At 43.0% G+C, this 27,815-nt stretch overlaps 1 protein-coding gene across 2 annotated transcripts; it reads left to right on the top strand.

Moving 5' to 3' along the window:
• Positions 1 to 322: 322 nt before the first annotated feature.
• Positions 323 to 27,815, top strand: BFAR (bifunctional apoptosis regulator). 2 transcript variants are annotated; one of them, XM_060172919.1, is made up of 8 exons: positions 323 to 502; positions 9,926 to 10,081; positions 12,911 to 13,115; positions 14,899 to 15,068; positions 16,194 to 16,338; positions 20,490 to 20,663; positions 22,223 to 22,425; positions 26,213 to 27,815. In XM_060172919.1, exons 2-8 carry the CDS (start codon positions 10,038 to 10,040, stop codon positions 26,403 to 26,405), a joined length of 1,134 nt encoding a protein of 377 aa, XP_060028902.1. In that variant the 5' UTR covers positions 323 to 502; positions 9,926 to 10,037; the 3' UTR covers positions 26,406 to 27,815. The 2 variants fall into 2 exon arrangements, with proteins under 2 accessions (XP_060028902.1, XP_007529593.2); XM_007529531.3 differs by having other exon boundaries at positions 324 to 502; positions 9,926 to 10,260.

Genomic DNA, 27,815 nt, shown 5'->3' with positions numbered 1-27,815 from the left:
AACCACGTGCACCACTACCCGGTCCCTAAAATATATTCTTTTAAAATAGTTTGTAAAATTTACAATGTAAAATCCATTTTATAAAATACATGTAAAATACAACTTATAAAGTATGTTTATATCATATATTACAAGGCAATGCGACCTAGTAATATTCAGCTCTCAAGCAGAAGGCAGTTCCCCCTACAAACAAAAAAACGCACCCCAGGTAAGATACAGACAACCGCCCCACCCAGAATGGTAACGCCCTGGCCTCAAGTCGGTCCTTTAAAAGGAAGAGGCGGGGCCAAGCCTGGGCCGCTCAGGGAGCAGCCGCTCTAGGCAGCGGGGAGGTCCTAGGGTTGGGAAACCAGTGCAGCCTCTCCTCTATGGTCGCGGGCGGGGGGCTCCCACCGCGGCAGTCCGCGCTGACCTACTTCCGGAAGTAAAGCAGCCACCTCCTTTGCTTCCGCGGGGGTCGGGACTAGGGTCCTCCAGGCGAGATATCGGAGCGATCGCAGAGGTAAGGGCGGCAGCACGATGGACCTGGAGAAAGGGCGGCACAGGAGCTCGATTTCAGGACGAGTGGGCGGAGGACGGGTGAAGCCCATGACGTGGGAGGAGGCGTGCGGGGGCTTTGCTCCCCCAGGCCCGAGTCCTGAGCTGCGCGGGCCCCCGCTTGGACACTCCCCGCACCCCCGGCTTCCCTAGGCCTGGCCTGCCCGCAGAGCCCCGCGCTCCAGGCGATCCCCAGGGCTCCGGGACTGGAGGGGACATCAGGCTTTGGAGGGGGACCACGGGGTGGCCGCGGAGTCCTGCAGAATTGACCAGGCTCCACCTGATCCAGACCACGCTGAACTTCGGGTCTAATCGGGGAGGCAAGTCCCCGCCCGAGGGCTTTAACCATGGCCTATTTATTTAATTGTACCAGAGTACCGCTCAACTCTGTTTTAGGGTGATGATGGGGAGGGGCGGGGGGGGGTCGAAGATGGGATTTGGAAACTTCAGGCACGAAAGGTTTTTTGCATAACCGTTTTGCTACCTCCCCCACCCGGCTACTTTTTTTTTTTTTTTTTTTAGCGGGGTAACGGACGCACTGGCAAGGAAAAAGTGAAACCCGAGAGTCACTCTGGGATGGGGCCCAAACCCTCCTACACTGGTGTAAAAGGGAACTTAAAGCAAGTGAGACTGGGGCGGTGTATAGCTGTCTCGGGGCGGGGCAGGAGGTGGCCTGCCAGTGCTGCAGGCAGCTGCCCCCCAACTTTGGTGGAGGAGAAAGTGAGCGCCCCGGGCCGCCGCGCCCTGTCTGTCACCGGTGTGTCCTCTGCGCCGCAGCCCATTGGCCGGGCTGGGAAAGGCCAATAGAATGGAGCTTTCCTCCCCTCCCTGGGCCACACCCCTGCGCCCAGAGTGGTTCGATTTTGTTCTTGTGGGATTTTGTTTTGTAAACAACTCGTAGTATCCTGGGACTTTTTCCCTGACTCCATAACCTGATCAAAGGTTCTCCTCTCGGGCTGTTCCTTCTTTAAAGACCCCACACCTTGCACTAATTACTACTTTTGATGATTTTTTTCTTTTTTTAAGAATCATTTATTTCCTTTTGTTTTCCTTGTTTTATTGTTGTAGTTATTGATGTCGTTGTTTTGGATAGGACAGAGAAGAGGGGTAGACAGAGGGGAAGAGAAAGACAGAAACCTGAAGACCTGCTTCACTTGTGAAGCGACTCCCCTACAGGTGGGGAGCCAGGGACTCGAACCGGGATCCTTATGTCGGTCCTTGCGCTTTGTGCTTTGGCCACATGCGCTTAACCCGCTGTGCTACCGCCCGACTCCCTTGATGATTATTTTCATAGTGCCCAGACCACAGACTCTCTTGAGTACCTGTGCATAAGATTCTATTCATTTAAATTTCATCTGTGTAGAGCTGGGGAGGTAGTTTAGTGATTACACAAACAACTTCCATGCCTGAGGCCGAGTTCCTAAATTAAATCCCAGCACTACCTTAAGCCAGGGTTAAGCAGTACTCCGATAAAAATAAATAAATCTCGGGAGTCGGGCTGTAGCACAGCGGGTTAAGCACAGGTGGCCCAAAGCACAAGGACCGGCATAAGGATCCTGGTTCGAGCCCCCGGCTCCCCACCTGCAGGGGAGTCGCTTCACAGGCGGTGAAGCAGGTCTGCAGGTGTCTGTCTTTCTCTCCTCCTCTCTGTCTTCCCCTCCTCTCTCCATTTCTTTCTGTCCTATCCAACAATGACGACAACAACAATAATAACTACAACAATAAAACAACAAGGGCAACAAAAGGGAATAAATAAATAAAATAAAATATTAAAAAATAAAAACTAAAATAAATAAATAAATCTCATCAAATTACATGTTACTGGCCTGAACTTTTTTTTTTTTTTTTTTTTTTTTTTACCAGAGCACTAGTCAGCTTTGGTTTATGCTGGTGGTAAATATTAAACCTGAGACGTTGGAGGCTCAGGCATGGAAGGCTTTTGCGTAAGCATTATGCTGTTTCTCTAGCCTTATTATCCTGAATTTAATGGAAGGGATGGGATTTTGTTGGATGAGTGACACCAGTTTTAAAACCCAGTTCTGGTATTGCTCCTGAGATCATACCATACCAATCACTCCAGGAAAACAGGTGAGAAAACATCATAAATAAAGGTTGCCTTAGGGCAGAGGAAGTAGGAGGATTAATTTGGGTGTGGGGGGGCAGGGAGTGACTCAAGATTTTCTTTTTTTTTTTTTTTTTGATAGGACAGAAATGGAGAGAGGAGGGGGAGACAGAGAGGAGGAGAGGAAGATAGACACCTGCAGACCTGCTTCACAACTTGTGAAGCCCCCCCCCACACACACACACACACCGTAGGTGGGGAGCGAGGATTTTTACACTGGTCCTTGTGCTTTGCGCCATGTGTGCTTAACCTTCTGTGCTACCACCTGGCCCCCGTGACTTAAGATTTCCTTTTCTTTTTTTTTTTTTTTTTTGTTTTCTTATTTGTTAGTGGGGAGGGAAGGAATGAGAGAATATCAGAGCATCACTTTGGCACATGGGATGCCAAGAATCAAGCTTGGGACCTCATGCTTGATAGTCCAGACTTTATCCACTGTATCACCTGTTGGGCCACAATAGAAGATTTTCAAGCGACAGTTGATTTGGGTCTGGATTCTTTGGATGCTTCTTACTTAGAGATGATGTGGAACTGTGTTACAGATGGAAGCAACAATGTGATGTGGGAGATGCCCAAGAAGCAAAATAGTGGGGTTGGGTGGTGGTGCACTGCGTTGAGCGCACACGTTAGTTACAGTGTGCAAGGACCCAGGTTCAAGCCCCTGTCCCCACCTGCAGAGGGAAAACTTCAAAAATGGTGAAGCATGGTTGCAGGTGTCTCTCTGTCACTCCCTACTCCTCTCAATTTCTGGCTGTCTCTATCAAATAAAGATAATAAATAAATTTTTACAAAAAGAAGTAAAGGGAGTCGGCCAGTAGCACACTGGCATAAGGATCCTAGTTCAAGCCCCTGGCTTCCCACCTGCAGGGGCATCGATTCACAGGCAGTGAAGCAGGTCTGCAGGTGTCTATCTTTCTCTCCCCCTCTCTGTCTTCCCCTCCTCTCTCCATTTCTCTCTGTCCTATCCAACACCGATTACAATAATAACTACAACAATAAAACAAGGGCAACAAAAGGGAATAAATAAATTAATAAATATTTAAAATAAATTAAAAGAAGCAAAACAGAGATAGACTACACGCTGTGGGTAGGAGATTACCACAGTCATAGAAAGGACTGATGCCAACAAGGGCAACAAAAGGGGAAAAGTGGCGTCCAGGATCAGTGGATTTGTAGTGCAGGCACCGAGCCCCAGCAATAACCCTGGAGACAAGAAAAGAAATATAAAGAAAGAAAGGACTGATGCGGGTGGGCAGGCAGGAGGGGGTTTAGGTTCTGGAACAAGATGGCAGAGGAGGACCTAGTGGGGGTGGATTGTTATGTGGGAATGTTATGCATGTGAAAACTATTGTATTTTATTGTTGACTGTAAACCATTTAATGTTCCAATAAATAAAAGAAAAAAAAAAAGGACTAAAGGGGCTTGGTGGTTCTGCACCGGGTTGAGCGCACATGTTACAGTCCACAAGGACCCAGGTTCAACCCCCAGCCCCCACCCTTAAGGGAAAAGCTTTGCAAGTGGTAAAGCAGGGCTGCAGGTGTCTCTCATTCTCTCTCCCTCTCTATCTTCCCTTCCTTCTCAATTAGATGTTAGTTTTTAATATGTGAAGAACACATTATATATATATATTTTTTTTAAACTTACTTTTATTATCTTTATTGGATAGAGACAGCCAGAAATCTAGAGGGAAGGGAGCGATAGGGAGAGAGACAGAGAGACACCTACAGCCCTGCTTCACCACTTATGAAGCTATCCCCTTGCAGATGGGAACCAGGGACTTGAACCTGGTTCCTTGTGCACTGTAATGTGTGCGCTCAACCAGGTGTGCCAACACCCGGCCCCCACATTATATATTTTAAGATTTATTAATTAGATAAAGATACAGGGAGCGAAAACCAGAGCATCACTCTAGCACATGTGATAACTTCATGCTTCAGCATCCAATACATTATCCCCTGGACTACACCATAGTATTTCTTTTTTAATATGCATTTACTTATTTATACCAGAACATATATCAGCTCTGGCTTATGATGGTACATGGGATTGAACCTGGGACTTCAGACCATGAGAGTCTCTTTATATTTAAAACATAGTATATTTTATTTTATTTTAGAGTTTATTTATTTATTCATGAGAAAGATAGGAAGAGAGAAAGAGCCAGACATCACTCTGGTACATGTGCTGTCAGGGATCGAACTCAGGACCTCATGGTTGAGAATCCAGTGCTTTATCCACTGCACCACCTCCTGGACCACAAAACATAGTATGTTTTAAGCAGAATAGTTTAAAAACTGATGGTTAAGGGGTGAGTTAGTGGTTTGAGCCCTTTGTGAGTCATTGGACATCTACAGCATTTTAATACAGGATAAGTTCTTGACTATATGCCACATAACCGAAACCAAAGAGGACAGTCTCCAGAGAGCCAGGATATCCTTCTCGCTCTTCTCAGCTTGCTCTATGCCACTCACAGACAATAAATCTTCAAGTTCAGGCAGCAGTCAACATCCAGTTAGCTAACTACCTTTGCCCTAGTGATTTCTGACCCTGTCCAAAAAGACAGTCTCTGTATTAGAAATGGGAAACATACAGGCTTTGATCTCGCGAGGGCCTAGAAATGCTCTATTATAATCAAAGAGCCAGTTTTGCTATCAGCAAGAAATACAACCTTCTCACTGCCATTCCTGACCCTTGCCTTGCTCACATTTGTACATAGTGCTTTTCATTTCAGTCACTAGAAGTGCTTTCTCATTCTTTTTACCTTTGTTAATGCCTGTAGTCTCCTGCCAGGGTTTATTCTGGTATCTCTAGAGGTGGGTTCAGGATGCCAGAAATAAGAGTACTTCCAGCCCACCCTCCCCTCATTTCATTTTATTTTATTGTTTTTGCTTATTACCTCATGGAATCGTTTGCTCACTCCAGCAGCAGTGAGCTGGATTCAAGTTCTAAGCTGCAATGTTGTCAAATGCCAGTTTGTCTCTAGTTTGGGTCAATCATCCTTGCTGTAGTGGCTTTGTGATGAGGCCTGGACTAGTGTACTGCGAGCACAGACTTGGAGTCAGACTCTGACTTAAAACCTGACTGTGTTCTGTACTGATTAGGCCTTCATTTTCTCCTTGCAAAATGGAGATGACACTAACACTTACTCCACAGGAGTGTTGTGCTTTTCACACTGTGAGGATTTAGTAAATAATCGCAATTGTCTCTGTTGCTAGGTAATATATAATGAGAATAGTTGAATACGAAGCCTTGATAAAGCCAAAACTGTTTTATTCTTGCAGTAGAAAATCCCTGTTAAGAAATGACTAGGATGTTTTCAGGTTGGAATTCTAATAAACCTTTAAACAAGAAAGGGAAAAAAAACTTAAGGGCTGGGTGGTTGTGCACTGGTTGAGCGCACATGTTACAGTGCACAAGGATCCAGCTTCAAGCCCCCAGTCCTCACCTATAGGGAAAACTTTGCATGTGGTGAAGCAGTGCTGCAGGTGTCTGTCTGTCTCTCTCTCCCTCTCTGTCACTCCCTTCTGGCTGTCTATATCCAATAAATAAAAGATAATTCAAGTGGTCCGGGAGGTGGCGCAGCGATAAAACTTTGGACTCTCAAGCATGAGGTCCTGAGTTCGATCCCCAGCAGCACATGTGCCAGAGTGATGTCTGGTTCTTTCTCTCTCTTCCCATCTTCCTCATTAATAAATAAAGAAAATCTTAAAAAAAAAAAAATAAGATAATTAAAAAAAAAAACTTTAGGGAGTCGAGCGGTAGCACAGCAAGTTAAGCGCACGTGGTGCAAAGCTCAAGGACCAGTGTAAGGATCCTGGTTCAAACCCCTGGTTCCCCAACTGCAGGGGAGTCAACTTCACAGGTGGTGAAGCAGGTCTGCAAGTGTCTATCTTTCTCTCCCCCTGTCTTCCCTTCCTCACTCTATTCTTCGCTGTCTTACCTAACAATGATGACATCAATAACAACAACAATAATAACTACAACAACAATAAAAAACAATAAGGGCAACAAAAGGGAAAATAAATAAAATAAAAAACTTTGGGTAGGGTGGGCTTACTTTCATTTGTCCTTGACTTCATGACTTGGAAATAGTGGAGCTGAAACTCAGAATCTGTCATCTGACTTTAGTTATTTTGTGTCTAGTACACAAAATAGTACACTCAGAATCTGGAATTAAACAGTGTTTCCAAAGAGTCAAGAATATATAGTTCAGTGGTGGAGTGTATGAGACCCAAGGTTCATTCTTCAGTATCCAAGAAAACAGCAATGGTCAGCTGGTGACACACCTGGTAGAGAGCACATGTTACAAGGTTCAAGCCCCTAGTCCCCACCTACATCAGGAAAAACTTTACAAATGATGAAGCAGTGCTGCTGGGGTGTCTCTTTCTCTCTTCCTCCATCCTCTCTCCTTCCCTCTCCCTTTATCTCCTCCTTCCCTCTCAATTTCTCATCTCTATCCAATATAATTGAACAAAATATTTTAAATAATACAAATAAATGAATCTGCTAGAGAAATGTCATAGTGTTTATACAAAAAGACTTTCATGCCAGAGGCTTGGTGGTAGCACACCCAGTTTAATGCACACATTACAGTTCAAGTCTCTGTCATCACCTGCATGGGGTAAGCTTTACAAGCGGTGAAGAAGTGCTGCAGGTATCTCTCTTTCTCTATCTTCCTCTTCCCTGTTAGTTTCCCTGTCTTTATCCAATAAGGAGCCGGGGGGACTTTCATGCTTGAGACTCTAAAGTCCCAGATTCAGGTCCCACCATAAGTTAGAGCTGAGCGCGTGCGCGCGCACACACACACACACACACACCTCTGTGAAAAAAAAATGTTTTGAAGACTCAAACTATTTGAAAGCAAAGGGACCAGTGGCGCTTCTGGTTAAGTGCACACATTTGAATATGCAAGTACCCAGGTTCAAGCCCCTGGTCTCCCACCTGCAGGGGGAAAGTTTCACAAGGGATGAAACAGGGCTACAGGTGTCTCTCTGTTTGTTTCTTTCTCCCCTCTCAATTTCTCTCTGTCTCTATCCAATAATAAATAATATTTTAAAAAGCTATTTGAAATTAAAGTGTTTAAATAGTTTGAGCTATTTGATTCAAAGATAACCCATAAACCTTCCATTTATTCTGAGTTAGGTCTTAAGGGATAGGATAGGAATAGAGCACAAATAGAATGGTCACACTTGTTCCCTGACCTCTAGTTCATCCAGAGCTTTTCACACAGACTCTACCAATCAGGGTTATCTAGCCTCCAAATCTAAAGCTGAATAGAAGCAGAAATTGAAAAATTTGTGTAATAAGAGTTTATAGGCAACCACTTAATCTGCAATAAGCAGTGACAACAAATCAGGAGCCAAGAAAGTAAGAAGCTGACAGAACTCCAACATGGGGACACGTGATGCACATATCACCAGACTCTGAAGCCATATTCCTATGGGACAGGTTCCAAAAGTGCCAGTTTCTCCTGAGGTCAAGCAAGTCACAGGAATGAGGAAACAGGTGGTACAGACTAGGTACTGGAGCCACCAGTCCTGTCCCCAGGGAGCTGTGCTGAGTCACTCCATCTGAGCTGATTCTTTTTTTTTTTTTTTAAGACAAAGATTTTCTTTTTCTTTTCTTTTTTTTAAGATTTATTTATTTATTTATTCATGAAGAGAGAAGGAGAGAGAGAGAGAGAAAGAACCAGACATTACTCTGGTACATGTGCTGCCAGGGATTGAACTCAGGACCTCATGCTTCAGAGTCTGATGCTTTATCCACTGCGCCACCTCCTGGACCTCCTGAGCTGATTCTTAACACACAATCACACACAGTGATAAGCCTAGTATGGTCAAGTCTTCTGATTTTTTTAATATGAATGTTGCCCTTGTTTTGTTGTAGTTGTTGTTGTCATTGTTGGATAGGACAGAGAGAGATGGAGAGAGGAGGGGAAGACAGAGGGGGAGAGAAAGACAGGCACCTGCAAATCTGCTTCACCACCTGTGAAGAGACTCCTCTGCAGGTAGGGAGCTGGGGGCTCAAACTGAGATCCTTGCGCTTTGCGCCATGTGCGCTTAACCTGCTGCACTATCACCCGACTCTTTTTTTTTTTAACTAGAGCATTGCTCAGCTCTAATTTATGGTAGTGCTAGGGCTTGAATTGGTTACCTTGGAGAACCAGTCATGCAAGTCTTTTTGCATAGCCGTTATATTATCACCCTCCAACATTATTTTATTATTGTTTACTATTTTTTAATGAGGGACTGAAGATCCATCATATATAGTGCCTGGGATCTAATCCAGATTCTCTTAATGCTGAGCCACCTCCCTGGCCCTTATTTTTTTTACATTTCTTTTTTAAAAAGTTTCAAAAAAAAAAGTTTTTAGCACCTGAGGAGGTGGCACAGTGAACTCGTAGGCATGGGGACCTTGCTTGATTCCTAGTATTGCATACATTGGAGTGATGCTCTGGTTCTTCCTCTTTTCTCTCATTAATGAAAAAAAAAATATATATATATATATATATCCTCCAGGGTTATTGTTGGGGCTCAGTGCCTGCACTACGAATCCACTGCTCCTAGAGGCTATATTTCCCCTTTTGTTACCCTTGTTTGTCATTGTTGTTGTTGTTGTTGTTGTTATTGCTGTCGTTGGATAGGGCAGAGAGAAATGGAGAGAGGAGGGGAAGATAGAGAGGGGGAGAGAAAGATAGACACCTGCAGACCTGCTTTACCACCCATGAAGCGACCTCCTACAAGTGGGGAGCCAAGGTCTCGAACTAGGATCCTTGCACTGGTCCTTGCACTTTGCGTCATATGCACTTAACCCGCTGCGCTACCACCCGGCCCCCATAAAGTGGGTTCAGAAGAAGTTGACTAAAGAAAAGGGTCTAGAATTCTCCAACCTTCACAAGTAGAACCTGAAATGGAATTGGCGTATTGCACCAAAGTAAAAGACTCTGGGGTGGGTGGGTGGGGAGAATACAGGTCCATGAAGGATGATAAATGACATAGTGGGGGTTGTATTGTTAAATGGGAAACTGGGGAATGTTATGCATGTACAAACTATTGTATTTACTGTTGAATGTAAAACATTAATTCCCCTATAAAGAAATAAATTTAAAAAAAAGAATTCTCCAACCCTTTCCAAGTCCACTCAATTTTCCCATGGTGGTCTATTGTTTCATCTCATTTTCAGAAGTGTGACAAATTGGCAAGAAATTTGATGATGTTTCTGTTAACTACTAAATTATTTGTCTTATTCTCTTGGATTTTTCCCTCCTAGATTTAATGATGATTTGCAGCAATTTTCTAAGTCTGAAATTCTCTATGTCTGTGGATCCCAGAATTTGCTGAGATGGAGAAGTCAGAGCAAAATGATCGGGACAACTTGAGCCATGATAAAGATAATCCTGTCAAGAACATCAGCCCTCAGATTTCTGTTAGTGAATTTTCTTGCCACTGCTGTTATGACATCCTGATCCATCCCACCACCTTGAACTGTGGGCATAGTTTCTGTCGGCATTGCCTCGCTTTATGGTGGGTGTCTTCAAAGAAAACAGAATGTCCTGAATGCAGAGAAAAATGGGAAGGTTTCCCCAAAGTCAATATTCTCCTCAGGTAATGAAATATTACACAGCTTGTAGGATGTGGTTCCAAGTAATGGGCACAACCATGTTTAAAAAGACCAAAAGCACAGCGCTCACCTCCTCTGTAATCACTTGATCCATTAGGGTATGTGTCCAGGGACTTGAATATTCGGGCTTCTTTCCACATACATGACCCTGGTTTGTTTTAAATGAAAGTAAGAGTCTGGTTACCAGACCACTGCTCATAATTCTTTGTCATATAGTACTTTTTACTGATTTGTATTCAGCAAGAATACCCTGGTTCTGATAGACAAAATGGTAATGCCATACACTTCTTAGTAACTGATGTTGATTGTCATGATCCTTGACAAAACTCTGTTCCAGTTATCGTATTACTAGAGGTAGTTTTTTTTTAAATATTTATTTTATTTATTTATTCTCTTTTGTTGCCCTTGTTTTATTGTTGTAGTTATTATTGTTGTTGTTGTCATTGTTGGATAGGACAGAGAGAAATGGAGAGAGGAGGGGAAGACAGAGAGGAGGAGAGAAAGATAGACACCTGCAGACCTGCTTCACCACCTGTGAAGCTACTCCCCTGCAGGTGGGGAGCCAGGGTTTGAACCGGGATCTTTATGCTGGTCCTTGTGCTTTGCGCCATCTGTGCTTAACCCGCTACGCTACAGCCCGGCTCCCAGAGGTAGTTTTTCATGTATAGCACACACAACAAATGATGACCTTTTCAGATAGCTGATTCTTTCTACTTATTTCATTTTACTTTATTTTTATTATCACCACGGTTATCACTGAGGCTCAGTGCCTCCATGACAAATCCACTGGTCCTGGTAGCCTTTTTTTTTTTGATAGAACAGAGAGAAATTGGGAGGATATAGACTTAGATACCTGCAGTATTTTCTTTACTGCTTACAAAGCTTTCTGCCTGCTGGTATTGCTCAGGGTTCTAGTTGTTGCATGTAGTAGCATGTACTCTTAACTGGGCACACTGTGGCTGGGCCCCCTTCTCCACTTTTATTAATGAATATATAGTATATCCACAATATACCAGAGAAGAAAAAAAAATGAGGCAAAAATTCTGTCTCTTCTGTACCAACAGAGTATCCAAAAGCTCCATGAAAGTATTAACCCAAAGCTTAATCTTAAAGGGTACAGGAGTTCTCTGAGTATGTATAATTGAAAATGAAATAATCCTAAAGTATGACCTTATGATCTTTACCTTGCTACTAATATCAATTTCTTTTTATAAGTTGTTTTAATAACTCAAGCAGTACATACCAGTACTCATTTATTGGTATTTAAAAAAATTTATATTTATTTTCCCTTTTGTTGCCCTTGTTGTTGTAGTTATTGTTGTTGTTATTGATGTCGTTGTTGTTATATAGGACAGAGAAACAGAGAGAGGAGGGGAAGACAGAGGGGGAGAGAAAGATAGACACCTGCAGACCTGCTTCACTGCTTGGGAAGCGACTCCCCTGCAGATGGAAAGCCGGGGCCTCTACCCGGGATCCTTATGCCGGTCCTTGCTCTTTGCGCCACATGCGTTTAACCCAATGCTCTTCCTCCTGACTCCTGATACTTTTTTTTTTAAATGACTGATAATGCTAAAGACTCCTTTGGTTCCCCACTCTTCCATCTCATAATCAGGCCTTCCTTTACCCAGAAAAAGAAAATTTTTATTTTTTATTCTTTATTCCTTTTTGTTGTTTTTTATTGTTGTAGTTGTTGTTATTGATGTCATTGTAGGATAGGACAGAGAGAAATGGAGAGAGGAGGGGAAAACAGTAAGGGAGAGAGAAAGATAGACACCTGCAGACCTGCTTCGTTTGTGAAGCGACTCTCCTGCAGGTGGGGAGCCGGGGGTTGGAACGGGATTCTTACACAGGTCCTTGGGCTTTGTGCCAGGTGTGCGCAACCCTTTGCACTACCGCCAGACTCCCTACCCAGATAATTTGATTTGGTGACTTAGTTGTGATTTCTTTGAGATTTTTAAAAGCACTATGTATATATGTGTCAGTAGGAAATAAAAACAGTTTCCTTTCTTAATTTTGCTGTCTCTGGGGCTTCACTGCTTCAGTTCAGCCTTTTCAGACAGAGACAGACACACAGCACCAAAGCTTCCTCTAGTGCAGTGAGGGCCAGGTTTACACTTGGCTCACATTCATAACAAAGCAGGAACACTATCTGTGTGAGGTATTTTGCCATCCCACAAGTAGTTTTTACATCATTAGTGTCCTATCTGTATGACTGTGTGTGTTTGTTTAACCAGAGCACTGCTCAGCTCTGGCTTGTGGTGCGGGGGGTTGAACCTGGGACTTTGGAACCTCAGGCTCCATCACCATTATGCTATCTACCCCTGCTTCTCTGTGTGGTTCTTACATTTACTGTTTTTATTAAATATATATATATATATATATATATATATATATATATATATATATATGTTGTCTTAAATTTATCTTGATTCACAGTGGTATCTAGTTAATTAGTCTATAAAACTGTACTTTAAGTTGCTTCTATATGTATTTTTGCTGCTATCAACAGGGTTATAATCACTTTTCTTGTGCATTTGCTCATGTCCATTCTTCTAGAATATAATTACCATTTTATTTTGGTCTCTAAAGATCAGTATATTCAATAAAACATTCATTATTTTCTCTTCTCTCTAGGGATGCCATTGAAAAATTATTTCCTGATGCCATTAGAATGAGACTTGAAGACATTCAGCAAAATAGTGACATAGGCCAGAGTCTTGCAGCCTTTCAGAAATACGGGAATGATCAGATTTCTTTAGCTTCCAACACAGGCCGAGTCATTCAACAGAGAGGAGGGGGATTCTTTTCTGGAGTACTCACAGCTTTAACTGGTGTAGCAGTAAGTTCATGTTTCTCTGTCCTCCCTACTCATAGTTTCCATTGACAGTTAGTTCTGTTAATACACGCCTAAGCTGAGGCCAGGTGGTGGTGCACCTGCACAGTGCTCAAGGACCTTGGTTCAAGCCCCTGGTTCCCACCTGTAGGGGGAAAACTTTGTGAGTGGTGAAGCAGGGCTGCAGGTCTCTCTCTTTCTCTCTCCTTCTCTATCACCCCCTTCCCTCTCGATTTCTGGCTGTCTCTATCCAATAAATAAATAAAGACTAAACACACACACACACCCCTAAGTGATTGATGGCATAACTACATGTGGCAATTTACCTTGTACATTAAAATCTGTTGGGTTATGCAATTCTCTTTTTTTGGGGGGGGGGGGTTTTGGGGGGACTATTTGCTTGTAAGTTACACACAATGTGGTTATAACCTAGCTCTTAAAAAAATCACCATACAATTTATATATGTGTTTAAAACAGTTGCAAGAAGAAATACTGCATCTTATTCCATAGTTTTTGGACATGTTGAGTTCCAGCTTGCTAAGCCAACTCTCTACCATTAGGCTATCACCCTGTTTAGCTTCTGGCCACAAGTTTTTCTTCTTCAAATTCCACTGATGGGTGTCTTGGGTCCAGGCCCTGGTCCTGCTGGCTTCTGGTGACAGGTTTTTCTTCTAATTCCACTGATGGGTGTCATAGGTGGCTGAGGCCTTCAGGTTATATAATCTTGATGGTTGTTGCTTACTCAAGTAAATAATATTCGGAATCCAATAAATCTTTTTTTTTTAATATTTTATTTATTTATTAATGAGAAGCATAGGAGGAGAGAGAAAGAGCCATACATCACTCTGGCACATGTGCTGCCGGGGATTGAACTCAGGACCTCATGCTGGAGAGTCTGATGCTTTATCTACTGCGCCACCTCCCGGACTACCAGAACCCAATAAATCTTAGCTTTGTTCCATCCCATCTTCTTCTTAGCTTATCCAATAGGTATTATTACTCTCATTTAAAAGTAAGGAGTTGGGAGTCAGGCTGTAGCGCAGCGGGTTAAGCGCAGGTGGCGCAAAGCACAAGGACCGGCATAAGGATCCTGGTTCGAACCCCGGCTCCCCACCTGCAGGGGAGTCGCTTCACAGGCAGTGAAGCAGGTCTGTAGGTGTCTTTCTCTCCTCCTCTCTGTCTTCCCCTCCTCTCTCCATTTCTCTCTGTCCTATCCAACAACAATAACAACAATAATAACTACAACAATAAAACAAGGGCAACAAAAGGGAATAAATATTTTAATAAATAAATAAATAAAAGTAAGGAGTTAGGTAGAAATGGGTGTTAGAACTGGAATTCAATTTGGTAACAAAAAATAGGTGAACTAGAGTCCAAGATCGTGTTTGCCTTGATGATAGCATTTGAGCACAGTTCACTTACATCACTGTAGATAATTTTTTCTAAGTTCCATGCTATAGGAGGGGAAAAGACAAAAACAAAAGCAAAAAAAGCACAAAGCTAATTGTTACAGGTTTTCACTTAGGAAAGCCATGAGTCACTAACACTGGCCAGGTTGATGGGGTGATGAGTGTGGTACTCCTGTACATTTACTCCCCTCACAGTCAGCAGAGAGTGAGCCTACTGGCAAAGCACAGATGAGCTCCCTGGCAGTGGTGTTAATTGACTTCCATTTATACAGTTGACATTGTCCCTTCAAGCTCAGCCTCTTACCTTCCCTTCACCTATTTTGAATCTGGTCTATCTGACCTTTCTGTGTACTAAGGTCCCTCTCACTTCTCCCGCCAGGTGGTCTTACTTGTGTACCACTGGAGCAGCAGGGAATCTGAGCACGACCTCCTGGTCCACAAAGCTGTGGTCAAATGGACGGCAGAAGAAGTTGTTCTGTGGCTGGAACAGCTGGGCCCTTGGGCCTCTCTCTACAGAGACAGGTTTTTATCTGAAAGAGTAAATGGAAGGTGAGTTGGAAAATCTCTTGACTTATCTTTGGCATTTTTTTTTAAAGAGTGTTATTGAGATACACTCAAGCTCCTGAAAGATCAAATGTTAGGAACTAAAAAAGATCTGCAGGGAGTTGGGTGGTAGCACAGTGGGTTAAGCGCACATGGCGCAAAGCTTTAATGGACCGGCATAAGGATCCCGGTTTGAACCCCTGGCTCCCCACTTGCAGGGGAGTCCCTTCACAGGTGGTAAAGCAAGTCTTTCTCTTCCCCTCTTTGTCTTCCCTCCTCTCTCCGTTTCTCTCTGTCCTATCCAACAATGACGACATCAATAATAACTACAACAACAAAAAACAAGGGCAACAAAAGGGAATAAATAAATAAAATAAATATTAAAAAAGAAAAGTTTAAAAAAATATCTGCATATACTTTGTACAAACCACCTTAATTGTCTAAGTTTTCTTTTTAAATATTTTATTTATCTATTAATCAGAAAGATAGTAGGAGAGAGAGAAAGAACCAGTACTCTGGTACATGTGATGCCAGAGATTGAACTTGGGACGTCATGCTTAAGGGTCCAATGCTTTATCAGCTGTGCTACCTCCCAGACCACTCCAAGTCAGTTTTGTTATCCACAAAATGACCATAGCGCCACCTACTCTGCAGAGTTGTAAAAGAGAGGGGACCAAAGAGTGGCACATGCAGTTGAGGGCACATGTTACCATGCACAAGGACCTGAGTTGGAGCCCCTGCTCCCCAACTGTAGGGGGAATGCTTCACAGGTGGTGAAGCAGGTCTGCAGGTATGTCTTTCTCCTTTATCCCTCTCTATTTCCCACTCCCCTCTCAACTCCTCTCTATGCTATGTAAAAAAAGAAGATGAAATGGCAGCTGGGATAGGTGAATTCGTCATACAGGCACCAAGCCCCAGTGATAACCCTGGTGATAAATAAGTAAAGAAATAAATAAGTCAGTGTTTTCAGAGAGTCACTGGCAATTAGAAAGTATTCATTTGTTTGCTGATACTAATGTTATTTCATATACTATATGTTTTAGCTTACCCAAACCTAATATTTCTGTTGTTAAAAAGGAACTTCGACTTTAGAAAGAGTATCTTCTCTAAAGAAGTCTCCTGTCCCTACAGATTGCTTTTAACTTTGACAGAGGAGGAGTTTTCGAGGGCACCATATACTATAGAAAACAACAGCCACAGAAGAGTCATCCTCATGGAACTGGAGCGTGTCAAAGCACTGGGTGTGAAGCCCCCCCAAAATCTCTGGGAATATAAGGTCAACTCCTCCTCCTCTCACTCCTCCTCCTCCTCTTCTTTTTAATTTAAGAAAAAAAAAAAGACAACAACTTAGCAATCATGTGCATGCTTATTGCTTAAAAAACATTCCAGAGAGGGTGGAGCACAGAACTTTGGTCGAGGGTGCAGTGTGGAACTATATCCTATAGTCTTAACAGGTCTGTGAAGCGCTGTTAATCACAAATTTAAAAAAATGGCAAAAAACACAACAGAAAAGAAAAAAATCTAGCCATAAAAATAATAAAAGGCATGTCAGAGATAATTGAAGCCCTTGGAACCCCGCCCTCTCTAGAAGTACTATGCTGTGTTTTCCATTTGGGCAAATTTTTCCTTCTTGCATTATGGGTATGTGTTCACAAGTACTACAAGTGTAGTCTTTTTTATTATTATTATTTTTTTATATATTTATCCCCTTTTGTTGTCCTTGTTGCTTTATTGTTGTAGTTATTATTGATATCATTGTTGTTGGATAGGACAGAGAGAAATGGAGAGAGGAGGGGAAGACAGAGAGGGGGAGAGAAAGAGAGGCACCTGCAGACCTGCTTTACCGCCTGTGAAGCGACTCCCCTGCAGGTGGGGAGCCAGGGGCTCGAACCGGGATCCTTTCGCTGGTCCTTGTGCTTTGCGCCATGTGCGCTTAACCCACTGCGCTACCGCCGACTCCCATACAAGTGTAGTCTTACAGGGTTCTAACACTGTAGGAGGCATGAATGAGCATATCCTTCACAGAGCTTTGTATCCATGTGGATGCAGTACACTCATTTTCTCTGCAACATTTCATTGCATGAGCATATGGCATATGATGCTGTCTGCTGATGGACAGAGGCTGCTTCCACTTTGGCTCTGATGAACAGTGCTGTAATGGCAGCATAGTAACCAATATGGTGACCAAAACTGGCCTTGGAACCTGGCATCTGGGTACCTTCCCAGTTTGGCCCCATGTACATTGTCAGTGGGAACACCAGTAAACACTAGACCACTTGCTCTTTTTTGTTTCTTATTTTTATTCTTTAGATAAAAGATAGAGAGACACAACACTGCTCCACCACTCTTGAAGCTTCCCTTCTACATAGTGCTTTCATGTGGTGGCCAGGGATTTGAACCCAGGTCCACAAGCATGATAAAAGTATGCTTTCAGACTGGGGAGACAACATAATAGTTATGCAAAAAACTTTCATGCCTGAAGCTCTTGAGGTCCCAGGTTCAATCCCTAGGACCACCATCAACTAGAGCTGGTGGCACAGTAGATAAATCATTGGGCTCTCAAGCATGAGGTCCTGAGTTCAATCCCCAGCAACACATGTACCAGAGGGATGTCTGGTTTCCTCTCTCCTATCCCTCTAATAAATAAATAAAGTATTTTTAAAAATTCAAACATGGAGGTCGGGCGGTAGCGCAGCGGGTTAAGCGTACATAGCACGAAGTGCAAGGACCAGCATAAGGATCCTGGTTTGAGCCCCCAGCTACCCACCTGCAGAGGGGTCACTTCACAAGCAGTGAAGTAGGTCTGCAGGTGTCTATCTTTCTCTCCCCCTCTCTGTCTTCCCCTCCACTCTCAATTTCTCTCTGTCCTATCCAACAACAATGACACCAATAACAACAATAATAATAACTACAATGATAAAACAGGGGCAACAAAAAGGAAAAGATGGCCTCCAGGAGCAGTGAGTTTGTGGTGCAGGCACCAAGCCCCAGAAATAACCCTGGAGACAAAAAAAAAATTCAAACATGGGCCAGGCAGTGGCACACCAGGTTAGGTGCTCACATTACAATGTGCTAGGACCCAGGTTCAAACCCCTGGTCCCCACCTTCAGAAGGAAAGCTTCATGAACAGTGAAGCAGGGCTGCAGGTGTCTCTTTGTCTCTCTCCCTTTCTGTCTCACCCTCTCAATTTCTCTCTGTCTCTATCCAACAATAAAGAAAAATATCTAAAAAAAAAAAAAAAAAAAAATTCCAAACACACAGAAAAAGGATAAAACTGTCATCTAGCCATACTACTGGCAGCAGGGGGCGTGCGGAGGGAGGGAAAGAGAACACCAGAGTATCATTGTGGCATATGCACTGCTGGGTATCAAACTCAGAGCTTCATACTTTACCCACTACAACACCAATTGAGCCACAAAAATAAAGACGGGGGAGGGGGGCAACAACACTAAAATATCACCATGTGCTTCTCCAAATTAACAAAAACTCTCTGATATTATCAGAAAGTTTTCCACATGGGGAAGGGAGATAACATAATGGTTCTGCAAAGTATTTTCATGCCTGATGCTCTAAGGTCCCAGGTTCAGTCCCCAGCACCACCATAAACCCAAAATCATCATCATCACTATCATATAAAACTTCCAGATTTTCTTTTCTTTTTTTTTTTTTTTGCCTCCAGGGTTATTGCTGGAGCTCAGTGCCTGCACTACAAATCCACTGCTCCTGGAGGCCATTTTTTTCCTTTTATTGCCCTTGTTGTTTATCGTTGTTGATGTTACTATTATTGTTATTGCTGTCATTATTGTTGGATAGGACAGAGAGATATGGAGAGAGGAGGGGAATACGGGGAAAGATAGACACCTACAGACCTGCTTCACTGCCTGTGAAGCGACCCCCTGCTGGTGGGGAGTCGGGGGCTCAAACCAGGATCCTTAAGCTGGTCCTTGCACTTTGCACCACGTGAGTTTAACCCACTGCGCTACCACCTGACACCCCCCCCCCCCCAGATTTTCTTTTACACTTGGTTTATTCTTTTTTTTTTTTTTTTTTTTTTTCCGTTTGATCTTTTTTTTTTATTTAAATTTTTAATTTAAGAAAGGATTAGTGAACAAAAGCATAAGGTAGGAGGGGTACAACTCCACACAATTCCCACCACCCAATCCCCATAACCCACCCTCTCCCATGATAGCCTTCCCATTCTCTAGCCCTCTGGGAGCATGGACCCAGGGTCGTTGAGGGTTGCAGAAGGTAGAGGGTCTGGCTTCTGTAATTGCTTCCCCGCTGAACATGGGCGTTGACTGGTCGGTCCATACTCCCAGTCTGCCTCTCTCTTTCCCTAGTAAGGTGTGTCTCTGGGGAAGCTGAGCTCCAGGACACATTGGTGGGGTCTTCAATCCAGGGAAGCCTAGCCAGCATCCTGGTGGCATCTGGAACCTGGTGATTGAAAAGAGAGTTAACATACAAAGCCAAACAATTTGTTGAGCAAACATGGATCCCAAGATTGGAATAGTGGAGAGGAAGTGTTGGGGAGGTACTCACTGCAAACTCTAGTGTAATCCTGCTTTCAGGTATATATTTTGCAGTAGTTTATGGATACACTTGGTTTATTCTAATCAGGATCCAAACAGGGTTCACAGTTGGTTGTTATGTGTCATATCGAATCTTTCTCTGTATTTTTGTTACCCTGTGTATTTGTTTGGGGCAAGGGAAGCAAAACATTTTGCATAACAGTTCCCCCATATCTTGAATTTTGTTTATCTATCTGGTAGTATCCACTGATACACTGACTAAATCAAATGTTCTTTTTTTTAATGTATCTATTTCATGAGAGAGAGCAAGAAAGAACAATACTCCATTTCAACAGTCCAGATACCAGTTAATTCTGGGGCCTCACATATATAAGCCATGCACTCTACTGACAGAGCAACTTTCTTTTTAAAATTTTTTTATTATCTTTATTTGTTGGATAGAGACAGTCAGAAATCTAGAGGGAACGGGGAGGTAAAGAGGGAGAGAGAGAGCCAGAGACAGCACCTGCAACACTGGGTCACCACTTGCAAAGCTTTCCCCCTGCAGGTGGGGACTGGGGGCTCAAACCTGGGTTCTTGTGTACTGTAACGTGCATTTATTGATTTATTTATTATTTTTATATGGAGAGAGAGAGGGTAAGAGTGAAAGAGACCACAGTGCCAAAGTTCCTTCAAGGCATTGGGTGTATTGCTATAACCTGGGTTAGCACAATAATCTCAAATTTTTGTATAATGTAATCCAACAAATTCATACTTGGCTTATTTTTGCCTTTGGCTCACACATTCCTTTCTTCATTGTACAGATGATGCAGAAAGGCTGATGACAGTGGAAGGACTGTGGGCTGGGAACTGCCCCCATGGTTATAACGTGGCGCTGTACCTGCCTTTTCCCCTGTAGGCTGTGAACCCGGGCAGGTCCCTGTTCCTGCTGTATGCCCTCAAGAGCTCCCCCAGACTCGGTCTACTGTACCTTTACCTGTTTGACTACACAGACAGCTTCCTGCCCTTCATCCACACCATCTGCCCTCTGCAAGAAGATGGCTCTGGGGAAGACATCATCACTAAGCTTCTGGTACGTCTACCATGCCTCAGAGTGGTATGGAATTGGAGACATGGATATTTCCTGTTGTGGAAAAGCAAGTGATAACCAGCCTTCATTTGACTTGAGTACACTGAGTTATCTACAAAACAAAGTAGAGGCCGGGCAGTGGCGCAACTGGTTAAGTACACATAGTACTATGCACAAGGACCTGGGTTCAAGCCCCTGCTCCCCACCTGCAGTAGGGACACCTCACAAGCCATGAAGCAGGTCTGCTGGTGTATGTTTTTCTCCCTTTCTATCTGCTCCTCTTCTCTTAATTTCTGTGTCCTATTGAATAAAATGGAAACAACAACAACAACAAAGAAAGTAGGAACCTGTTTTTGTTTCTTCTGTATTGCATAGTAAAAGGAGCTACCTTTTGTTATAAAATTTAATATAAGTCCAGATTGCTTGAGGGCTAGGTTTGTAGAACCTTCCAGCTTGTTAAGCTAAGATTAAAGATCTCTTGAGGTCTGAGATAGCTCACCTGGTAGAACACAATTATTTGGATTTCCACTCTAGCAGTGAATTCATTTTTTTTTTAAAGATTTTTATTTATTTTTGATATAGGAGGAGAGAGAACCATACTATCATTACTGTTGCTTTTTGTTACTGTTTTTATTTTTATTGCTGTCATTGTTGGATAGGACAGAGAGAAATCAAGAGAAGAGGGGAAGACGAGGGAGAGAAAGACACCTGCAGACCTGCTTCACTACTTGTGAAGAGACCCCCATGCAGGTGGGGAACTGGTGCTTGAACCAGGATCCTAATAAGTATCTTGGGACCGGATGGTGGAGCACCTGGTTGAGTGCACATGTTACAATGCACAAGGACCCAGGTTCGAACCCCTGGTCCCCATCTGCAGGGGGAAAGCTTCAAGTGGTCCTATTTCTTTTTTAAATTTTTATTTATTCATGATTAGATAGAGACAGAAGTTGAGAGGAGAAGGGGAGACAGAGAGACACCTGCAGCCCTGCTTCACCACTTGTGAAGCTTTCCCCCTGCAAATGGGGACCAGAGGCTTAAACCTGGGTCCTTGTACACTGTGATGTGTACACTTAGCCAGGTGCACCACCACCGGGCCCCTCTCTCTCACTATCCTCCCCTTTCCTCTTGATTTCTGTCTCTATCCAATAAATAAAGATAATAGAAAAAATTTAACAAAAGTTAAGTATCTCATTTTGAGCTCTGTAGTGACATTTTTCTAATGTAATAGTATTCATTACAAGGTGAGTTAATGGATGGAAATTTTTTTGCTTTAGATGTTGGATATGTGTGGCCAGGCAGGTGGCTCAGTGGAGAGAATACAGGACTTACATGCCTGAGACCCTGGGTTTAACATCCAGCATGGTATACAATAGAGTAGTGCTATTTTGTTTTTGTTTTTTCCCCTCTCTCACAAATATATTTTTAGATTGTTGGATACACATGTAGTTTCAATAAATGTCACAGTCACTAGGACAATGACAATACTTTGTGTGAAAGTTAATCCTTATGATGATTTCTAGTGTCTGATCTTGCACGGTTTCATTTGTGTGTTATTTTTGAAGGATCTTAGAGAGCCCACCTGGAAGCAGTGGAGAGAATTCCTTGTGAAATACTCCTTCCTTCCATATCAACTGATTGCTGAATTTGCTTGGGACTGGCTGGAGGTCCATTACTGGACATCACGGTTTCTTATCGTCAATGCCATGTTACTTTCAGTGCTGGAATTATTCTCCTTTTGGAGGATCTGGTCAAGAAGTGAACTAAAGTAAGTGTGTCTTTTTTTTTTTTTAATTTCTTATTGGGTAGAGACAGAAAAATTGAGAGGGAAGGGATAAAGAGTCAGAGATACACCTGCAACACTGTTTCACCACTCATGCAGCTTTCCCCTGAAGGTGGAGAAAGGGCTAAAAGGTAGTGAAAGGGCTTGAACCTGGGTTCTTGTGCACTATAATGTGTGCACATAACTAGGTGTTCCACCACCTGACCTAAGGAGTATATCTTTTATTTATTTTTTCATTTTATTTTTAAAATTATATTTATTTATTTATTTATTTATTGGATAGAGATAGCCAGAAATGGACAGGGAATGGAAAGAGGGAGAAAGGGAGAGAAATAGAGAGACAACTGTAGCACTGCTTCACCACTTGTGAAGCTTTCCCCCTGCAGATAGAGGCCAGGGACTTGAACCTGGACCCTTGTGCATTGTAACATGCACTCAACCATGTATGCCACCATCCTGCCCCAGTATGTTTTTATTTTGGAGATGATTGAAGCAACAAGGACTAAGAGAGAAATACCTAGTAGTAGAAAAGTTCTTCAAATAGTACTAAACTGTGGAAAGACCCCTTTTTAAAGTCCTGGTTTAGAAATACTACTGAAGCAACAAATCAGGAAATTATCTTTGTGTGGGGAGGTTTTCATTGTTAAAGTATTTCTCCATATATACTCTCACCACATAAAATGTACAGAGGTTGGTCCGGGAGGTGGTGCAGTGGATAAAGCACTGGACTCTCAAGCATGGGGTTCTAAGTTCAATCCCCGGCAGCACATGTACCAAAACGATGTCTGGTTCTTTCTCTCTCTCCTATCATTTCTCATACATAAATCAATAAATAAAATCTTTTAAAAAGTGTACAAAGTTCAGGAGCATATTTAAAGGACTTCCATTAATAAGGAAGAAACAAATGAGAAGAGGATAGTAATAAGAAACATACCGAGATGTGATGGGGAATTAACAGACATGAGTTTTAACCACACTGGGACAGTAAGAAATTCTCTGAGTAATGCATAAAACGAGTGCTGGACCAAACATAAATAAGTTAGGACTCTCACCTGCAACCTAAGTTGGTTTTCCTACAAAGTGAAGTCACTAGTCAAGGCTGGACCCTGAGACCAGATGCTGTCCTTGGTCTGACCCCTGCCCAGTCTGCTCTTCCCTGTGTTCCTCAGCCTCAGACAGCTCTCTATTGGGGGGGGGGGAACCCTTTGTAACTCAGGCATAGATATGAACTGCTTAGCAACCCTGGTGGAAAGAGAATACTCATGACATTTCTAAGTCTCAGAGCTCATACACCATTGCTCTGATCAGCCCAACCTGTAACACTGTGTTGGCATGTGCCAGGCTTTTTCTTGCGCAGGCTCAAGGCATGTGAATATTTGCCAAGCACAGCTGGCTTCAGGTTCATGCAGACTGTGGAAAAGAACAGGAGGGAAGTTCCTCAAAGGAAACTCAGAACCTGTTTCCAGAAAAAAGGACGTGGCTGCTGGGCAGGCGGAAGTAGCACAGCATCCCTTCAGCCTGAAGCATTCCAGGACCTGGCCTTTCAATCAGAAGCAGCCTTATGAATAGCTGTGAGGGCTGATAAGCACCTTCTTGTTTCAAGTCGCTCAAATTAACTGATTCATGCACATAAATATTTCTCTTGGTTTGCCCCTGGCTCTCTGCTAGTCCCTGCAGATTTTCTTTTTTAATATTTTATTTATTTATTAATGAGAAAGATAGGCAAAGAGAGAAAGAACCAGATATCACTCTGGTACATGTGCTGCTGGGGGTCGAACTCGGGACCTCATGCTTGAGAATCCAATGCTTTATCCACTGTGCCACCTCCTGGACCACACCCCTGTAGATTTTTTAATAAAATGTCAGTCTTGGGCCAGGTGGTGTCACACTGGGTTAAGTGCATACAGTGTAAGTACCCACGCAAGGATCCCAATTTGAGCCCATGGCTCCTCACCTGTAGGGGGGTTGCTTCTGCAGGTGTCTCTGACTACCTCCCTCTCTACCTCCCCCTCCTCTCAATTTCTCTGTCCTATCCAAAAAGAAATCTAAAAAATGGCCACAGGAGCAGTGGATTCATAGTGCAGGCACCAAGCCCCAGAAGTAACCCTAGAGGAAAGAGAGAGGCAGACTGGGAGTATGGACCGACCAGTCAACGCCCATGTTCAGCGGGGAAGCAATTACAGAAGCCAGACCTTCTACCTTCTGCAACCCTCAATGACCCTGGGTCCATGCTCCCAGAGGGCTAGAGAATGGGAAACCTATCATGGGAGGGGGTGGGTTAAGGAGATTGGGTGGTGGGAATTGTGTGGAGTTGTACCCCTCCTACCTTATGGTTTTGTTCGTTAATCCTTTCTTAAATAAAAAATTAAAAAAAAAAAAAGAAGTAACCCTAGAGACAAAAAATAAAATAGGGAGCCGGGCGGTAGCACAGCGGGTTAAGCGCATGTGGCGCAAAGCACAAGGACTGGCGCAGGTATCCCGGTTCAAGCCCCCGGCTCCCCACCTGCAGGGGAGTCGCTTCACAAGCGGTGAAACAGGTGTGCAGGTGTCTATCTTTCTCTCCCCCTCTGTCTTCCCCTCCTCTCTCCATTTCTCTCTGTCCTATCCAACAACGATGACATTAATAACTACAACAATAAAACAACAAGGGCAACAAAAGAGAATAAATATTAAAAAAAAAAAAGAAAAGAAAAAAATAAAATAAAATGCTAGTCTGTTCTCTGAAAACCTATACCCTAGCAAACATGGATATTAAAAACACATGCCGGGAGTCGGGGCGATAGTGTGGCGGGTAAAGCGCATGTGGCGCAAAGCGCAAGAACCAGTATAAGGGTCCCGGTTCAAGCCCCTGGCTCCCCACCTGCAGAGGAGTCACTTCACAAATGGTGAAGCAGGTCTGCAGGTGTCCATCTTTCTCTCCCTCTCTCTGTCTTTCCCTCCTCTCTCCATTTTTTCTCTGTCCTATCCAACAATGACAACTACAATAATAAAACAGCAAGGACAACAAAAGAGAATAAACAAATAAAAATAAATAAATAAAAACACACGCCAGGAAGATAGCATAAAGATGATATGAAGAGACTCATATGCCTGAGACTCCAAAAACCCAGATTCAATCTCCCACACCACAGTAAACCAGAGCTAAGCAGTGCTCTGATAGAATTAATTAACTAATTTAAAAAAAAATAGCATAATGGTTATACAAAGAGACTGTCATGCCTGAGGCTCCAGAGTTCCAGGTTTAATCTCCTGCACCTAAGCCAGAGCTGAGTTTTGCTCTGGTTAAAAATAAAACTAGAGGGCAACAAAAGTGAATAAATAAGTAAATATTTAAAATGAAAATAAAAAAATAAATAACTAGGGCTGGGGAGACAGCATAAAGGTTATGCAAAAGCCTTTCAAGCCTAAGGCTCTGAGGTCTCAGGTTCAGTCCCCAGCACCACCATAAACCAGAACTGAGCGGTTTTCTGGTTAAATAAATAAATAATAAACAAACAAACAAAAACACAATGGGCTGAACTATAGCTCAGTGGTAGAGCACAAGCTTCACATGTATGAGGCCGAAGGTTCACTTCTTAGTATTAGAAAAATAAACAGTTGGAACATGGGGTTGATCAGGCAAAAGTATAAGTCAAGCACAGAGACAGAAGACAAGCATTTTGCATTATAGCATATGTTGGCTGCCTACTTTCTCTCCTTTCTCATAAATTTAGAAAAGAAAGAAAAGCCATCATGATTCCACCTCTCATATACTTCTGTTCTCTTCTTTCAGGACTGTGCCTCAGAGGATGTGGAGCCATTTTTGGAAAGTATCAACGCAGGGGCTTTTTGTAGCCATGTTCTGGCCCCTCATTCCTCAGTTTGTTTGCAACTGTTTATTTTACTGGGCCTTGTACTTTAATCCAATTATTAACATTGACCTTGTGGTCAAGGAAGTCCGACAGCTAGAAACCCAAGTGTTGTGACTGGCACTGCTGAGGAATTCTTCACGCCTCCCTGGCATCCATGTTTTGATGCTGCAGTTGGGTCTCTTCAGGAGAGAGGAAGAGAGGGGACTTCGGAATTTCTGTTCCAAGCAAGCAAGGTGCCTCTTCATCTGTCAAATGTTAAAACCAGGTCCTCTCTCTCCCTTAGCCTATGACTTTGTAGCAGTAGCGACTGGCATCCCATAGCTTGACTGACAGCAGTTTCCTGCCCAGCCATCTCTCTCACAGGACTTTGGGGGGCCCAATCCACGGCAACAGGCCAGAACCTAGGATCCTCAGAGGACTTGGTATCAGTGACACTGCAAGGCTGTCATGGTGGCATTTCCCCCTTGTCCAGAACTCAGTGACTAATGGGCTCCCAAGGAAAGTTGGAGCTCTGAGATTGAGCTTAAAAACCAAGCTTGTTGGGATTAGGCCTAGATGAAGTTTATGAAAGTGAAGAGAAGATTTTGTTACAGGCAGAGATACACATTAAAAACAAAACAAGGAAACTCACATTTAGGTCTATGATTCTTATGGAAGAGTTGCTAGAAGATTTTAGAATAAAACCTCTAAAAGGATTCTGCTTGAGACTAGAAATGTTGGTTAGACTTGTCATTGCCTTCTACTTGAAATCACTCTTTCTCTGAGGGGCAACATGAAGTGAGTGGGATGGAAGGAGGTTAATGACATCAGGCTGAACTGCCTCAGTGCCACTTAAAATTATTGCTGGAGGGATTAAGTTGTCTTGTCTTTAAGAATTTAATCTGGGAGTTGGGTGTTAACGCAGCAGGTTAAGCGCAGGAGGCACAAAGCACGGGGACTGGCATAAGGATCCCGGTTCGAGCCCCCGGCTCCCCACCTACAGGGGGAAAGCTTCACAAGTGGTAAAGCAGGGCTGCAGGTGTCTCTCTGTCTCTATCCCGCTCTAACATCCCCTTCCCTCTCAATTTCTGGCTGTCTCTATCCAATAAATAAAGATTTAAAAATTCTAAAAAAAAAAAAAAAAGAAGAAGAATTTAATCTGTAAAATAAATTTCAGGATTGTCCTTTTATTCAAGAAAATTTTGTACATTGATCTTACACTGTATAATCTCTACTGTCCTTTTCTGATGTATGAAACAGCAAGTATAATTACACCAAGTGCTATAATTGTACATATAATTGAGATAAACTCTGGCCTTTTTTTTTTCTCCCTTTCGGTGTGAAAATAGCAGGTGTGAAATGTGTCCATCAAAGGCTAGTCCCACAAAGATAAGCTTGCATCCAAAGTGGTTTTTTTTGCGTATGTGTGTGTATCTCCATGAACCATTCATTAATCCTTTGTATCTGAAGAGTCAACTCAAACTTTGCATCTGAAAGTTTGAAGAAATTATTTGAAATAAAAATAAAGCTTTTTTATACAGTTAA

Source organism: Erinaceus europaeus, chromosome 15, assembly GCF_950295315.1.
Source record: "Erinaceus europaeus chromosome 15, mEriEur2.1, whole genome shotgun sequence".
Classification (NCBI taxonomy): domain Eukaryota; kingdom Metazoa; phylum Chordata; class Mammalia; order Eulipotyphla; family Erinaceidae; genus Erinaceus; species Erinaceus europaeus.
This window is presented reverse-complemented; position numbering and strand designations above follow the sequence as displayed.